General features: G+C 30.7%; 1 protein-coding gene across 1 annotated transcript; it reads left to right on the forward strand.

Moving 5' to 3' along the window:
* Positions 466-17714, forward strand: LOC109352614. Its single transcript, XM_019594737.1, has 6 exons — positions 466-931; positions 1408-1689; positions 2208-2553; positions 8636-8641; positions 14796-17137; positions 17233-17714. Exons 1-6 carry the CDS (start codon positions 608-610, stop codon positions 17461-17463), a joined length of 3531 nt encoding a protein of 1176 aa, XP_019450282.1. The 5' UTR covers positions 466-607; the 3' UTR covers positions 17464-17714.

The raw sequence follows: 18326 nt of genomic DNA on the forward strand, positions 1-18326 counted from the left end.
ATATTCTATTATTGTATAATTACATTTAAAATAAATATAGTATAAAATCTAATGCACATCCCCCCATTTTTACTTAACATTTTACCGGAAAAAATATATTATAAGTTTTATATATTAACATTATATCATTTATCATTAATATTTAATTATTATTAATTTTACAAAAATGTTAATAATTGTCTATAATTTTTATACTGATAGTACATTATCAAAATGTATAAGTAGCTAAAGAAGATAAAATAGAAATTGAAACAATGTATAACTAGCTGGCAACACCCTCCAATCAATAAATAATTCTTTAATTATACCAATTTTCCATATTCTTGCATGGAAGGTGCGTGTACCTCACACTCATCCCTACCGCGTGAAACAATTCACACACTCCTCTAATTTTCTAACTTCCCCTCACACGCACCCCACACTTTCTCTCTCTACCCTTTTTTCTCTCACCATGTTCTGCTTTTTTGCCTCCACTGGGACCCACACACTCTCTCTCATAAAATCGCTTATAAAAATTAAAATCCCTTCACTCACAAGTTAGTTTTTCAAATACAAAAAAAAAAGCACTTATTCTCAAAAAACTTCTCTGTTCATTATTTTCATTATTATGGCTATGGTTGAGAATTTGGATGACGGTGAATTCTGGCTTCCATCACAGTTTCTTTCTGATGATGATGATGAAACATTTGAATCTTCGAAAACGAAAAGCAATGTTAACAACAATGGTGTTTCTTCTGTTGAAGAAACTCTGTTTTCTTCTGAGTTTGGCTATGGTGGATTATATGTTGTTCCTTCTTACCGTAGTTCACCGTTTAGTGGTTCTAGTGAAACTGAGAGTGATGAAGATGAACAACACCAAATCGCTGAGTTCAATCGCCTCAATGCTCGTTCTAACATTGAATCTGATTTCAGCAACACTAAGAAATCCAAGGTAATATAACAAAATAACAACAGCATAGTGTTCTTTTATATATATATATTTATTCATTTTTCTTTTCAGTTATTGATTTCAGTGTTAGTTTGTTATTTCAAACATTTCTCCATTTTTTTTTATGTTTTTGAATGCTCTTGTTCAGTTCAACACTAGATTTTTGTTTTTAGTTTTTTTTCTTTGAAACGTTTCACTAATTTTCTCTCAACCGTTTTTTTTTTGTGTGTGCTATTTTTTATATTTTTTTTTGCTTAATCAGTGAATTACTATGTTTTTTTAGGGTTTAATCACACTTTGAGCTTTTTTCTCATGTATGTTATTGTTTCTAGGTTAAATTTTATTTTAGTGAAGTATTTTATGCTTTTTTTAAACTAGTTTTGCTATTTTGTTTTTTTTATCTTTTTCTACTTTGATATTTTTTCTAACTATGTTATTTATTTTTGTTTTTGGCCTTATTATTTCTTTTCTTTTTTCAGGGTAATTTGTTCTCTGGTTCACCACAATCAACCCTATGTGGCTTTGGAAGTGGTTGTGGAAAGTGCTGCAAGGGTTCAAGCCAAGGTAGCCCTAACAGTGTATGCAATAACATGTCCTCTGCAAGGACCACTTGGGATCTGCTACATGCAGCTGCAGGGGAAGTTGAAAGGATGAGGCTGAATCAACAAGAAACTAGTTATCCCTTTCATAATAGAAAACCCCTTGTTGGTGGTTTATTCACCCAACAATCACTTTCTCACCAGCAATTGCAGATGGCACAAGTAAGCTAATTTTTTTGTTTGTTATAAATGTATCTACATAGATTTTACAAGGTTTTCGGTTTGTTGTCGATTGTGTAACACAACTTTTACGTTTTATTTCATATTGGTAGTCGATTCTAATTGTAACTTTCACATTTTATTTTACATTAGTTATCGAATGCCTAACACACCTTTCACATTTTATTTTACATCGATTGTCGATTGTCTAAGATAACTTTCATATTTCACAATTTATTTTATGTTGGCTGTCGACAGTCTAACAAAACATTCAGATTTTATTTTACTTTGCCTGTCAATGTCGACTCTAACACACATTTCACATTTTATTTTAAGTTAGCGACAGTTTAACACAACTTTCACATTTTATTTTACTTTGTCTGTCTATCACTACTTTCACTTTTTATCGAAGCTTAAGATGGACTATGTATAACATTAATTTGCGGCAGTTCGCCAGTTCCTTTGTGGTTATGTTAGTTACATGTTTTTGTTCTAATCTTTATTTTGTTGAACATGTGTAGTTTGATATGATGAGGAAGCAACAAATGTATGCGCAGCAGAAGAATAATCAGCAGAATAATGGTTCATCTTCACTTTGGGGTGTTTACCAACATAGGCAAAGTCACAAGAACCTAATGGTGGCTCCAGATAGAGGTGGAAGAACCAACAACAAGCCACATGATTTGTCTTCAACTGCATGGCCTTCTCTGCAACATGCTAAACAGATTCAGAATCAGAATCATCAGCAACAATTTGGGTCTAATGGCAATGGAATGAGGGCTATTTTTCTTGGTGGTGGTAGAAGAGAATCTACTGGAACTGGTGTGTTTTTGCCTCGTCCTGCTACTGAATCTAGAAAGAAGCCAGGTCAGAACACTGTTCTTTGCCTTTCATGTTCTTAAATTAAATCCTCTCTTGTTGGTAGTACTACTACATGTTTTCATGAAATAAATTGGTGCATTTATTATGGTGTTGGTGGTTCACATCATTACTTTGTTCAATTTAAGAGATCGACCAAACATTGGAGCTAGTACATTTTATGCTTTATGGTCTTCATAATTTAAAGTGTTTTAGATTGCAATCCACAACCAAATACAATATTATCTTAGTTCTTGCTTTAATTTCCTAATGTAACACAATTGTGATTGCAACCACACTTAAAAAGCATGAAGATTGTATTATTTTGTTGCATTGAACTAGTAAAATCACCTTTAATTTATTGAACTTATTTAATATAATAAGAGTGATAATAGTTGTAAAGAAGATATTTGTTATATTAAAACCTAAAATGGTTTGTTATGTGTTTGCAGCATGTTCAACTGCATTGGTTCCAGAGAGAGTGGTGCAGGCCCTAAACAAAAAAAAGATGGGAGACATAGTGGGGTGCCAGCAACAAAACTTACATCATTTTAATGCTACTTCAAACATGGAAAATGGTACTAAATAATAAAATATATTTTTTATAGTAGATTTGTACTACCCCATTAAAATATTGAAATCCTTTATATTTTAGTAATATTTTTTATGTAATTTAATTGAAATTGTTTTATTGAACTTTGAGTCCTTGACTTTTTTGCAGCTGGTCCAAGATATAGAAGCAATTATGCAATTTTTCAACAGAAGAAAAATCTGAGGCCTCAACCAGCAATGAACCATGAGATTAGTCTTCTCCCACAAGAGTGGACTTATTGATTAAAAAATGAACCTTTGAGTTTTGGTTGCTTAGGAGAATAATAGTTCCTTTATTAAATAAATTAGTGGTAGAAAAAAGGGTAGGAATTTCATAATGTAGGAGAAGGGGATGAAAATACAAGTACTATAGAAGGAATATGATTTTATTTGTATTTGAAAAAATTGAAGAAAAAAAATGCTTGTTTTTAAGTGGGTGGTAGGAAAATAAAGATATATTGTGTTGTTTGGGTAGCCATAGTAGTAGTTTAAGAATAATGCTTTAGGGTCCTCTCAATAGAGCTGAAAATTGCAGTGATATATCAGTTACTTTTGTTCTTTTTGAAGGGTCACAGGAAGGACAAAACTGTGGATGGGTTCAGTTTTTGGTTCTTTTATTCAGTGCTTTAGGGTACCGTAATAAGAACAAAGCAATTATTAAGGGACTGTTGAACCCCAATGGAATCATTTTGTAGGGTTCCAACCTATCTCGCCCAATTACTAGGAATAATAATGATGAGTTTTTACTGTTTCTATAATTATTAATCATTTTGTATATTTATTCTTTTTTATGATTTGATTTTTGTGTAATCGAAATTCAAACATTCTCTCCGGCCACTAAAAGAAATATTTTATAATGGGAAATAAAACAAAGTATACTGTCGTATATAAGTATGTAAGACTAACTCTACAAGTATATAAGGCTAATTCTCTCAGTGAGTATTTTTTCATCGACAATATTTGAACCAAATACATTGCTTAAAGGGAAAGTTGCACCACTTGAACCAATATATTTCTTTTTCTTTTTGAAATGTATCTTAAATTTCAGTGCATTAAATAATTTACAAACCCTTAAGAGTATAATTTATAAAGAAATAACTAATAGTGTCTTGAACAAAATTAAACAAGAACAGTTTTTAAAAACAACACTGAATATCTTTCACCAAATCCAATATAAAATGGAACCGGAATAAGTGAAGGTTGAGTTTAATATGACAAAAACCAATTAGACCTCTAGAATCAAATTAATTTGAATGATCGATTTATTGGAGTCAACCAATGGATATGGGTTCAAGTGATATATATTTGACTCTTTTTAAGCAAAGTTTTAAGTATTGCCTTTCAGTACGAGTATATTTGTGGGAAAACAAAAAAAACCTTAACCAACTACCTTGTAAAAGCAATATATTAAAATGGAAGTGTCGGTTTTAGTTGTAATTGTTACTCAATTTAATGCTTATAATTAATTCGAAGGATCAGTTTAAGCAAATAAGAGAAATGATAAAAATATACTCCTATAATTTACCAAATGCATTTTTAAGTAGAAAAAAATGTATAGGTTAATATTGTAAGAGTTTTTATATTATTACTGAATTTCTCACCATTCATATTTAATCATAATTAAATTTCCATTTTTTATAAATAATAATTCAAATAATTGATAAATAATTTTCTGACTATATAAATATTTATAATGATATATATATATATAGGAATTACTTTTTTTTTAATGTATATAAGTGCAAGTGGCTTTTGCTTTGCCCAAGGAGTGGTATAGCAGCTGGATACGATGTGCAGTATTCATAAATATTCTTGTTATTTGTGTAATTTAATTATTTAATATTTATGTTTGCTCAAACCGTCAAAGTGTAAATGTTTATATAAGAGGGGAAAATTTATACACCAAATGTAAGAGTTTCATGTACTTCCAATCCATTATTTATTATTTATTTTCAAATTATTGTTAATTTTTCAAAGTAATATAAATGAATGATAAATAATGTGTTGACAATGTATAAATATATTCATTTATAATCTAAGAGTTTTATATAATGACAGATCATCACATACTAATTATTTTTAATCAGCACTGACTCTTCAAAAAAAATAATACAAATAAATGATAGATGATATATTGACTGAATATTTTTTATATGGAAAGCCCATAGATATTATACTCTTACATAACATTAGTATATCATCCGATTTATTTTTATTATTTGGTTATTTTAGTTATATTTAAAAATTACTGATAATTAAGTATAAATGATTTATGATATCTATATCTATACTATTAATAAAGGGAAAACACAAAATAACCACCCATCATGGTGTAATTTGTGTTTTCCTATTTTGCCCTCAATATCTTTTTATTTCTACCAAAAAAACCATATAATATTATTTTCTTATTTTATCCTTATTATCTTCTTATTTCAAAAGTGTATTTCAAAAATTGAATATTAGACAAAAAATAAATTCAACAGTAAATTTAGCGCAAAAAATTATATTTGAATTTATAAAATACAAACTATACATTACAAACGATAGGAAAGCGGGTTGACAAGCACGACAGTGCATGTCAACACGCTAGTAGTAATAATATAAAAAATATATATATTATATTACCATTGGGTACATATTTTTCTGAACTTAAATTTAATAGAACACTAATACCTTATTTATACACTAAAAAGACGAATATAGTGTACTTACATATAAAAGGACCAGTTTGGTTTGGGTCAATGTCCATTTGCCTGTAAGTAAATATAGAAAACGTCCATAAGAAATGTTGTAGTATATAAACATCAAATGAGTACATAAAATAGTATAAGGTGTTCTAACTAAACTACTCTTTTCGAGATGAAATAAATGATAATGTTATTATGTTAAATACCACTTGATAAAAATAGTTTTATTCTAAAAATATCCGCTGAGAAATTAGCCCACATATCTGTAGATGTTTACGGTTCAGACAAGATTGTCTACAATGCAATGATACATATAGGAAACAAAAAAAAGATATAATATTTTTTTGTCAAGCCTATGAGTTGAAGATAAAATAAAGCATATATAAAACAAATTTAGAGTAAGATTTTAAAGAAAACAAATTTTTTGATACTACCAATGATATTTTTTCACATTTTTGAGTAAATAACTAATGACTATCAAGATACATAATTGTCAATTCCAACAAGTGTTGGTTATATATTTTTGACAATTCTAAAAATCTAGTAGAATTTTATATAACTAGATTAACATTTTATTGATTAAAAGACATTGATAACAAGTTCATGGGTCCTAGACCCTAGTGTGAGTGATCATTTCTTTGGTTGGGAAGAATTTAAGAAAAGCATGTTAGAGACAACTTTAACACGTGTAAGTTTCATAAAGATATTGCCTTTTGTTTTCTTTTTCTTTTGAAATGCCAAGAAATCATTTTTATATGCATCTTTCATTGATGGCAATTATTTTTATATTTTAAAAAAAAATCAATTTCTTGGAACTTACCAATGGGGTGGTGGTTGATTCTTTATTCTAAAATACTTTTGGAATGAAACATAGCTATCAATAATATTGAAGGAGATGCATAGGTTAACACAACTCTAAGTTACTAAGAAGACTCTAATATTGATACACTGATAGTGTAAAAAATTATGTACAATTAATGTATCATCTACTTCATTTAGATTACTTTTTGTGAAAAATCAAAGATAATTAAAAATGAATGGTAAATAATAGAGTGACAATGTAAAAAACTCTTACATGGTGCGTACATCTTTTTCTCTACTAAGAAAAGAAAGAAAAGTTATGTTTCTGACTATGAGAGATAAATACACAACAACAACACACTATGCCTTACTTGGTTCCTTAATTGGTGTCACAATTTTCACTTTTTCCTTCTTTAGGGCACCCACCCTACATTAGGCATGCCTCATTGGAATGGCCATTTCTATATAAGGAATTGAAACTACTTTTGTTTGGAGTTGGTTGTCCTTCATTAATTCTCATAATTATTTTAATAAATTTAATTAAACTATTTAAATTTAATATTTTCTTGAACAATAAATCAAATTATTTTTATTTATCTTTTACTTTTTATCTACAACTTAAGAATATTATCTTAAAATCAAATGATAACTTAAAATTACCACAAATTGATTGCCAAAATAGTATTATTGTACTAAGAAATATTTCATTTCACTAACCATTATTTTAGGTGATGTTCGATATAGGTTTTTATTAGACCGTCTTTTGTCTCACTCCATATATTAGTATTTTTAATCAATCAAAACAAAATATATTTATTTCAAAATTTAATATAAATACCAAATGTTTCCCAAAAGTGTAAAATCAATATTAGTAAAATAAAAATGATAATCTTATTTGATTAAATACAAAATTTTCCAAGTTTATATTTTAAGAATATGATATTCGAATAGGTGATAGAAGTACATAAATGAGATTTATTTTTATATTAGATTTATATAAAATAATTATAAAATAGAGATGACTTCGAGTGAAATGTAAATAAGATGTTAGAGTATTCACCATACGATAACAACTTTGATGTTTATAACCATGTCCTGTATGTACTTATATAACCATGAGCAAAATGTTATATTGATAACCTACACTAACTATTTTTAGTTGTTTTTACATTGGTTTTTGAATGTGTATAAAGATAAAAGATAGACAATAGGTGAAAGAATATGACAATTTAATTTTTTATAAAAAAGGTTGTGGAATTTTAGTTGTTCATATAACACTACTTTAACATCATCATATCCATTATCCACATTTTAGTTAAATTTAATATGTCTTTTCTACAAATTTGTTAAAAACTAATCCTATTTTAATATTAAAATTAACTATGAAGATTACTAAAACAAAAAAAATTAATTAAAAGGTAACATGTAGGACAATTCAAATAAAATAAAGTACCTAAATACACAATGTAATATATCATTAACGAGTTAGAAAAATGGTTGGAAAAAGTTAGATCATTAGTATCTTACAAAGTCAAAAGTTGATCTTCATTATTGAGAGTGACACATATAAGAAATGACACTTGCGATATCCAAAAATGGATTAGTTTATCATTTAAGAGACAATGAGATATCTTAACAAAAGACCTAAAAATTGACAATGTAATGTCTGAACATGATTAAATAACAATCTTAGGGCATCATAAAAAATCACTAGACTTACCAAATTGATAAGCCTCTAGCACATTAATATTATATCGTCATTTACATTAAAGATTCAATTCCTGACTTTTCATACCTTCCTCCACATCTATCAATGTTAATGTTATTAATCACTAAAAGGATATGAAGAGAAATCGACTTCATAGAGGAAGAGAAAATGTCACCCTAACTTCAGGTCCATTCGTGTTATCGCGGTTCAAGTCTCTATCTTAGTGCCACCTCTGCCAACCCTCACTGCTACAAACCCCACACTGTGCATTTTATGAACAAGGACCTTCTTCATTAATGGAGAGATAAGTATTTGTTTTTACTTGTGTTTTTAATGACAAAAATGTTATTCCATTATATGTAGAAGGATAAAAATGTCTTACCATATTATTTTTCCCTTGCTTTTTTTGTACCTGCCTCTCCATTAACAGAGATGATCCGAACTCGCATTTCATATACATTAATCCTCAACTTGTTCTGAATTCGTTTTTAGGTAGCCTCATCCATTTCTAAACTACTTAAAAGTTAGCACTACTCCTAATACATGAAGTTGGACCATGGCCATTTGTTATGGTGAAAACTTGATCATTGGCTTGTAAGTCTTTCTAAAATAGTATTGGAAACCTCAAATAGTTCAATATGTAATCATGTCTATAGAAAAAGGAGTGGTTACTCATATTCCATGGGTGTAAACGTGTCTGAAATTGTACTATAAAAATATTTTCCCTACTTTTTTCGTCTTCCTCTTCAAGCTTACTTTGAATTTGAATCATACCCTTCTAGCATCATATACTTCACATTCAATTAAGTCTTTATTACCCATAAGATGGGTTCACCAATGTTTACACAAGCCCACATAAAATTTCCAACAATTGGGTACTAAAAAGCCCATACAATCTTACAAGGCCCAAATAGATGAGAAGTACTTAAATAAGTAGGGAGCCCCACAACTTTTACGACTTCATGTGTCACCAGCTGTGATTGATTAAAAATTGTATTTAAGTTAAAAGTTTAATTATTAAATATTTTTTGACCAATTACACTTTATGATACATAGAATTATACAAAATGTGAGACAAAAGATATAACGATAAAGTAGATAGATATCAATATTCGATGAGGGTTATGTGGCAATGGCAGACAAAATTGAATGTAGTGGCAAGGCAACAATCATACACATGTTTTGGACCACATGTCCACAACAATAGCAATTGAATTCAAGTGTCTCACTCATAAATGATATGTTAAACCATGCGCTATGCACTCTCATGTTGATTGGGAACTCATAGGGTAAAATATTGGCATTTAGAAGAGGGTGTTATAAGGAAGAAAACAATGCCATGAAAAGCAAATGATACATGATTTCATGCTCAAAAGACCTAACAACACATATAAGTTGAAGTTTGTCATCAAATTACTTTTTTTAAGAGTATAATATTTATGCATCGATAGTGTAAAGATTTATACATAATCACTGCATTATTCACCGTTCATTTGGAATATTTTCTTGAAAAGTCAATTATGATTGAAAATAAATGGTGGATGATATAGTGACAGTATAAAAAATCTTACATTGTCAGTATATATATTTTTTTCTCTTTTTTTAATCAACATGTCATAAATCAAGTTACATTAAGTTGTTCCAATTTATTCAAAGATCTCAAGTACTACCATTTGGGAATGCAACTTCGTTGGACATGGAGATTTTATAGCCTGTAATGTTTCCTCACTATTAGATTTTAAAATATATAACATCACTAAGTTGTGTTAAATTAAGCTCCAACAAGTTATAAATTGGCACCAATTAAGTTATAAAAGACATATGTAATGACATTTTAAAACTTTGGTGACTAATTTAGTGAGAAACTGATAACATTTATTTCCATTCAGTGTTAGGATTGGTCAACATCAATCGACTTATAGGATCTTGACTCATCATGAGACAAATAAGATCTATCTCATAAGGTCGTCGTTCATGCTCGGATGGTCGATCTAATTACAAGAAAGGACGACATTGGCTAGACAACCTAGTGAGTACCTCCAAAATCATAGGAGCCACGTATAGATCTGAACATATTGTCTGAATAGCACAAAACCATGCTAAGGGTGTGAACATGTTACCTAAACAACGCATAACCTTGCCACCGTACTAAACATGTCACCTAAGCATTGCAGGTTGCTCTTTGTCATGCGACAAGAACGAGTCTAGTATGCAACTACCCGCCTTGACTAAAACATTATGTCAGTCAGAATACAAACACAATAAAGATACCCAATAAGATTAAAGCAATTATCACCAGTCTAAGCAAAGAACTGACATAGCGATTTATAGTGATTACAACACCCACCTTAGAACTTAGAGTATATTTTTAGGTACTCGTCCAAGGTGATCCAAACTGTTACCCGAGTACAACATGAAGATCAAGACTCTAATCTACCACTTCCATACTAAAGAACAATTTATGTCTTTGACAAAAATGATAGTTAGTTATACTTTTAAATATATTTGGCATTCATGAAAATATACTTAGTACAATTTGATTTGTGAACTCTTTTAGTGGTAGTGTTGTCCGAAATATATTATTAGGGTAGTTTATATTGATTTATTAGGTGCATGGGTTCAGCCTAAGAATTTTGTGTTGATTATAAAATTCAAACCTAACAAAAAAAAGTTGAACTTGAAAGTATAATGTGTTAATTTTCCAATTGTTGAGTGAATGCAAATATCTTTTATGAATCCTTAATCAATATTCTTGTCACAAATGTCTAACATTTTCCTTATTCACATTCTTATTTATCAGAAATCTCATATATATTTTTAAATATTTTGAATACAATACACATTTAAGTTATACATGCACATGTTATAATAAAAATATAATGAAAATTTTATCTCAAAATATTATTGTTAACCCCATATTTTTTTTGAAGTGGCACCCCATATGTTTGTACAACCTAAATTAACAACCATATTTATATTTTCACTTTTAGTTGGGAGTTATATGATATATTATTATCATATAATAAAACCCGACACACACGCACACATTCTTTCACTCTCTTGTCTTCTAAACTTTGATTCATAAAAAATATATTTTTCAGGGAAATGTTAGGTTGATAATTTAAGGAGAGAAGAAAATGAAATGGAAATGTTGAAAACTGAAGTTTTTATATTTCGAGAAATATTGGATTTAATTTTTGTACTTTTTATATATTTCTTAGACAATACTTTTATGATACTTGTTAACATTTTTTTTATATACTTTTATAACCGCTGATGCACCATGATGAAACCACATGACTTAATCTACCTAAACTTTAAATTTTCAAAAAATATACATTTTTAAAAAAGAAAGAAATATAACCCATCAAAGATGATATGTGATACATTATAAAAATTGAATTTTATATGGCTAAGTATTTAGTTAGTAAAGATTCAATTCATATTCTATACAATGTGAGTTCGAATCTCATTATTAAAATTAAGACTTTGTTGGTAGATAATCTCTAAGTATTTTGGTGAAGATTCATCAATTCATTTTACAAAGAAGTGAATTTGTAGTTGTAAGCAGTCATTGAAATCTATAACCTAATCTTAATGTGCTAAACTCACATTTTTATGTAAGAAAAAAATTGTATTCCTATAAGATTTAATTGTGAATACTTTAGATGAGTTGCATAACTATATTTTTTATCATTTCAAAAGTTATAAACATCATCATTTTTAAAAAAAAATGTGTTCTCAAATTAGTCCTTGAAATATATAGATTATCACATCTTATGTTAAATCCTTAAAAAATTTAAAAATATAATCAACTAAGACCCCAAAAAACCTATATGCTGAGGTTTTAAAACATTGATGCACTAATTCTGTTGGACCAGACTGTGACATGGGTATGGAAAGAGTGAAGAGTCATAAGTCAGAGTACCACACATTTTCCGGTCCGCTCCCCCTCCCCCTTGAGTCCACCACCATGTCCCAGCCGAACCATCGGCTCTGACACCATGTATTGAACCAAAACCATAAGACATTAGTTTCATGAGTTATTCTTCTTATAAACTCTTTCACTCCTCCCCGCATATCCAATGTGAGACTTCACACTTGAATAAACCCATCAACTGTGATAAATTTTTTTTAATTACCAACTGACAATTGTATTTCTCAATCACTAAAGCAATAGATAATGTTATTTGAGGACATGCAATCTATTTATTGTCCTTAAATAGATCTATACTTTATTTTATATTCTTATACTAAATTATACAACTTTTCTACTTTTCACTTAAATAATCCAATTTATCTTTTATCCTTAAATAGACCCATCATTTGTTTATTTTTAATAACATTCATTAAAAATTTCGTTGTTAAATGATTGAAAATAAATATTTAACATCATTAATTAAAATGGGCATTGTTAAATATTTATTTTCTACTTTTAGCAGCATTTACTCAAACATGCATTATTAAATATTTACTTTCTACCTTTGTTATTGCTTACTCAAACGAATATTGTTAAATGTTTATTTTTTAATTTTAATATCGTTCACTCAAACTATCACAGCTAAATGTCACATTCTCTAAATATGAACAAAATAGAGCAATTGTACATTCTTCCCTTTTCTCTTTCTTCATTTTTTATTATTTTAAGGATTTTGTTGAAGTAAGAACCATACTTTAACTAGAGAATAATACTCTATTTACATATAAAAATATATCACTCTCAACTACACCAAAATTATATGAAATTAAAAATATATAAATATGAAAAAAAATATATACTCTTAATACCATACATATATTCTAGAAGGAAAGATGAGAAATTCACAATGATGAGTTTTAATTTTTTATATATTATGATTGTCCCACAATGTATAATTGCGTACATTTAGTACATACCAATACCAAGAATAATATGATTATGTTACAACTAAGAACAATGATTTTTTACCACCCACATTGCCACCACCATTGATTTTCCATTTCTTGCTTTGCTTCTACTTCAATCCATGTTCTCCAATCACCATTCACATCTTCATAGGAACCTTTCAAACTAGTTAGTTCTTTAGTTTATCTTAGTTTCTTTCTATTTCACTTAATCATAGTTCATACCCACGTGGTGGATTTTCCATATCTCACTTCAATTTTTGTTATTCTCTTTCTTACTTCATGTGTTGTTTTCTGTAATGGTATGTTCTCTTCTTAATTCTTCACAAACTTTGATATTTACTTCAATGATGCATTCTTCTTCTTCTGGGTAATTTGTTTTGTTATTGAAAAGTTGAGCCTTGGGTTAAAAAAAAATCATTTTTTTATGAGTGTTTTAGCTTCTTTTTTTAAATTAAAAACTGGGTTTTGTTCCTCTTGATTTTTCAAGAAGAGGGTATTTCACTGTTTTTAATTTTCTGGTTTTATCTTACATCTTTTTCTTCTGTAGCTTTTAAGCTATGTTCTGTTTAAATTTGTGCCTGTAGAAATCCATAGTCTTGCTCATTAATTGGTTTCAACATATCATTATGTGTTTGTTCTTCGTTCTGATTAGAGATTGTGAATTGGTCTATGAAGTTGTGTGTAATTATTAGTATCAAATTTAGAAGCCACTTCTTTGGTTTAATGCATTGTGCAAATAATTCAATTTTGTCTCAATTTTGGATTTATGCAGTGGTAGATATCCATCAATTTTGGTCACTGAATTAGAATGTGGATTTTGTTGGATACAAATCTTCATGCATCCTTTTCATTCTGGACAACATTGAAATAAAAGCTTTATGTTTCAAGGATCTATTAATCATTTGTTTTTTATGCCGAAAAACAAAACAACTATCCCTTTGTGTGATTATTTCTTTGGTGACATTAAAGATCATTCAATTGTTGAATATCTTGGCTTGAATTTATGTCTCCTTATTTTTCACATAGAAAATACCTTAGCTCTGACTTTTATTTATTTTCGGTTGAAATATCTCTGAGTTCTGCGATATCGGATAGTGCAATATGGGAGGCATGTTTTTCTGCTTATACATATATATCATTTCTTGGTTCTGAAATATAATTTGATTGCGTAGTTGCTTTTTTTGTTGAATTCCTTTTGATGATGTAGTCGATGCTCGTTAAACAAAAACTTTTAGTCAAGGAATTGTGATATTTTTTCACCGTAGTTTTGGATTCATTTTCTATTCAAAATAAACTTGTTTCTTTCCCGATGTTGGAACTGATTAAAATGTAAACATTTCGATACAGATAATTGCAAGAGCAAGGAATAAATTCTTCTGCTGCGAAATGAGCTTAGTTAAGCTTCAGAGTAAAGTTTGATTGGATACTGTGCCAGGCTTCCAGCTTCCATGCCATTTCATATTGATGAGTTGTTGAAATGAAACCCTCCGAGGGCATGGGATTTAGTTTAGACCTCAGAAAGATCGGCTCAAAACGGCAAAGCCGATCAAAGACAGGTAAGGAAAGTGATCTACCGATGGAATCAAAGAAAAACATTGGTTCATCCTGCACTGATCCTTATGTAATTGGAAAGATTCGGAATCAGGAGAGTGTAAAGGGAAGTTCGACTCAGCGCGATGAGCTTGTCAAGTACATGTCTAATTTGCCTGGTTTTCTACAGCATTCTGATAGAGGAGAAAACATGCAAGAGAAAGCTTTGAATGTCGGGGTTCTAGATTGGTCTCAGCTTGAAAAATGGAAGAACAAGCGAACATTTATGCCGGGAGTAGCGAGCAGTTTCACATCATTCAATAGTAGTGGAGAATCATCATCAAGATCAACACGCAAAAAAGGTTTGTATTCCTCAAGTATCAAGGCATCATATAAGGAAGACTTTCCTGAAAGTTCTAAAGTGTCCTCTGAGGATATCAAACTATATCAATATTTTGAAGCTGAACCGATTGAAACAAAGATCATTGAAGATAAGAACAGAATGAGACCGTGGGAGTCCATCGGCAAAAATCGGTCAGATACATCACATCGAAACGAGAAAAGGAATGATTATGATAAAATAATTACACTGGGTGAATATTTTGCATCGAATTCAAGGGATCATAGTGTGTCGCTAGTTCTTGATGAAAATGCTAGTCCTGATGTTGAAGCTACGAAGATCAAGGAGGTTTTGCAACAGCATAGCCTCAAGAAAAACGAGCGAAACCATAAGTCCAGTTCTCACAAGGGACTTTCATCATTAAAGTCAAAAGATAAAGGAGTCTCATATGGTTCTCGGCAGAAAATGATCTCAAGCAGAAGTAAAACCAAGAAAAAGATGGATAAGCAGAAGGAGTCCGATTTCGATTTTCCTGAAAAACGAAGCCATAGAAAGCCAAGTAATATTGTGCTTCTTCGTCCCGGGCAGGTTCCCCAATCTAGTTCTCAAGATTATTATCACCTCTCTCATTTTAGAACATCATCAGATGAAATTTTTTCTGAATCAAGCGGGAGTAGTTTGTCTTTCTCTTCACTTCCTGAGGAGGTTTACACTGAAGATGCATGTTCTGAAATTCCACATTCGAGTACACTGCCTTTTTCTGCCGAGCTTGCTTCTTCTTCTGCTTCAGAAACAATGCAACATAGTGTTAATACTGATCAGGATATCGATCATTCTTCTGTTGTATCGAGGAAACCCGTGTGCTCAAATATGATGTCTAGTCTGCAATTCGAAGATACTTCGATTGAGAAAGAAATATTAGACATTAAGCTTCGAAACCAGTGCGCTTTCAGTAATACGCAGGAATCGCTATACCAAGAAACTGCTGGAATGACAGATCAAAGACGAGGGAATGAATCATCCCATCACCGGCTTAGCTTCAGCTTCAATCGGATTGGGAAAAGTTTGAGTTTCAAGGAGGGGTCTACCCTTCCACAATTTAGCTCCGTGAATGTTAAAGCAAAGTCTGGTCCATTGACATTTGAATCTTCCGCTTCTTTGGTTAATTCTAGCAAAGAGAAGGCAAATGCTCATAACAGAACTCGGTCCAGCTCATTCCGGTGGTTATTAGACCCTATATTGAAACCTAAGGCATCGAACATACACCGTTCAGCTGAAATCATTCCATCAACAAAAAGTAATTTGAATTCAATCAATCTGCATGCTGAAAAGGGGTCATCAATTCAAGCCGTTTTGCAGCTAACAATAAAAAATGAACTACCTTTATTTAAGTTTGTGCTCAGCAGTGAAAGAAAGGTTCTTGTTGCTACCATGAAAAGTTCGCGGGAGAAAGATGACATCGGCTGCTATTTTGCATTCTACCATCTTAATGAAATTAAGAAAAAGAGCGGTGGATGGATTAGTCGCGGAAGTAAAGAAAAAAGCTGTGGATATGTCTATAATATCATTGGTCAGATGAAGTTTTCTAGGTCTAAAATCGCCGAACCGAAGAACCAGAACTCCGAGAGACAGTGTGTTGTTAAAGAATATGTCTTATCGGGTGTTGAAGTTGATCAGACAGATGAAGGACCACCAATCAAGAGTGAGGAGCTTGGAGCTGCTGTTATTAAGATCCCTTGTGAAAACTTTGGTCATGAAGAACCGGATCGTAATGATTTACTAGAGAAGGGTAGCTTAAAGTGCTTGGCAGACGAAAAATGTTTTCGCAGCTCAGGAGAAAATGATATCTCCTTTAGTCCTACAGTTATACTACCAGGCGGTGTACATAGTTCATCAAACCAAGGAGAACCTTCACCATTGATCCATCGATGGAAATCGGGCGGATTATGTGATTGTGGAGGTTGGGATGTTGGCTGCAAACTACTTGTTCTCTCTAATCAGAAGCAATGTTCAAATGTTTCGAGAAGTAGATTTCAGCTCTTTGTTGAGGTACGCTTTTACATTTCTGACTTCGGCAATGCTTATATAACATTGTAAATATCGTAAATAGCTCATTTTATGCCGTCAATGCCATTAACTTTCAGGAAGGAGCAGATCATAACACGCCTCTTTTCTCGTTGGCACCGTCAACGGATGGATTCTACTCGGTTGAATTCAGTTCAACAATCACTCATTTACAGGCTTTCTTCATTTCTGTTGTGCTTTTAAGTAGCCAGAAACTACCACCAAGTACCATGAACAAGAATGAACTTCAGGAGAAAGCATCTATAAATTATAATCCAATTCCGCCGCTCTCCCCCGTCGGTAGAGTTTAAATCGAGACACCGGAGACTTTTCCACTGTCCATAGTTAGCTGTTATATATATATATATATATCGAAGTAGCTGATGAGTATAAAGTTAAATGCACTGCAAAACATTTCTTTATTTTCTTACTTTCCTTTTCAGACATTCAATTCCACTGTTCTTTTCACAAGTATACTTGTTGTGACAGAAAATGGTAAGTTCAATGCACTCTTTGCATTCATTGTACAAAACCAACACCATCTATGTACAAAAACACAACATGAATAAGAGAGAATGTTCATTTATCTCAAATGCTTTCAAGTTTTTCCTCATGCACTTTCATAGATTTAATTGTATATATGAAGTTATGCTTCACATTTGAGATTTAATTGTTACTTGAATAAGAGAGAATGTTCATTTATTTCCTATCCATATTTTTGGTAATGTCTAAATATGATTAACACACAGTTAAGAGAGTTGATCATGAAGGATAGCTTATAGTTAGAGAGATTTAGAGAAGAAATAACGAGTTGATCCGCCTACACGTCTTGCTTTTACTGCTATATCGGGATATCGGGAGTTACGCCACATATTGTTTGACGTAAAACAAATTGTCTCAAAAAGGGGGAGTTGGTCTATGGTCCATTCAGTAGTAGCTGTTACCTCGCGGAAAAAATGTTTTTTTTTTTTGAAATTTTATATTCCATTTATTTGTTTTAGAAAGAAACTAATTTCAGTTTCAATAAGCAAATATATAATGGTTATAGACGTTCTATCCATCATATATAGGCTTAAGGACATCGTGGCATAACTGTCGAGGTGAAATCTGGACCTACTGGAGTAAAACCATTTGTAAGGATTAACTTATTATTGATAAAGCATAGTAGCACGAT

This window comes from Lupinus angustifolius, chromosome LG07, assembly GCF_001865875.1.
Source record: "Lupinus angustifolius cultivar Tanjil chromosome LG07, LupAngTanjil_v1.0, whole genome shotgun sequence".
Taxonomy (NCBI): Eukaryota; Viridiplantae; Streptophyta; class Magnoliopsida; order Fabales; family Fabaceae; genus Lupinus; species Lupinus angustifolius.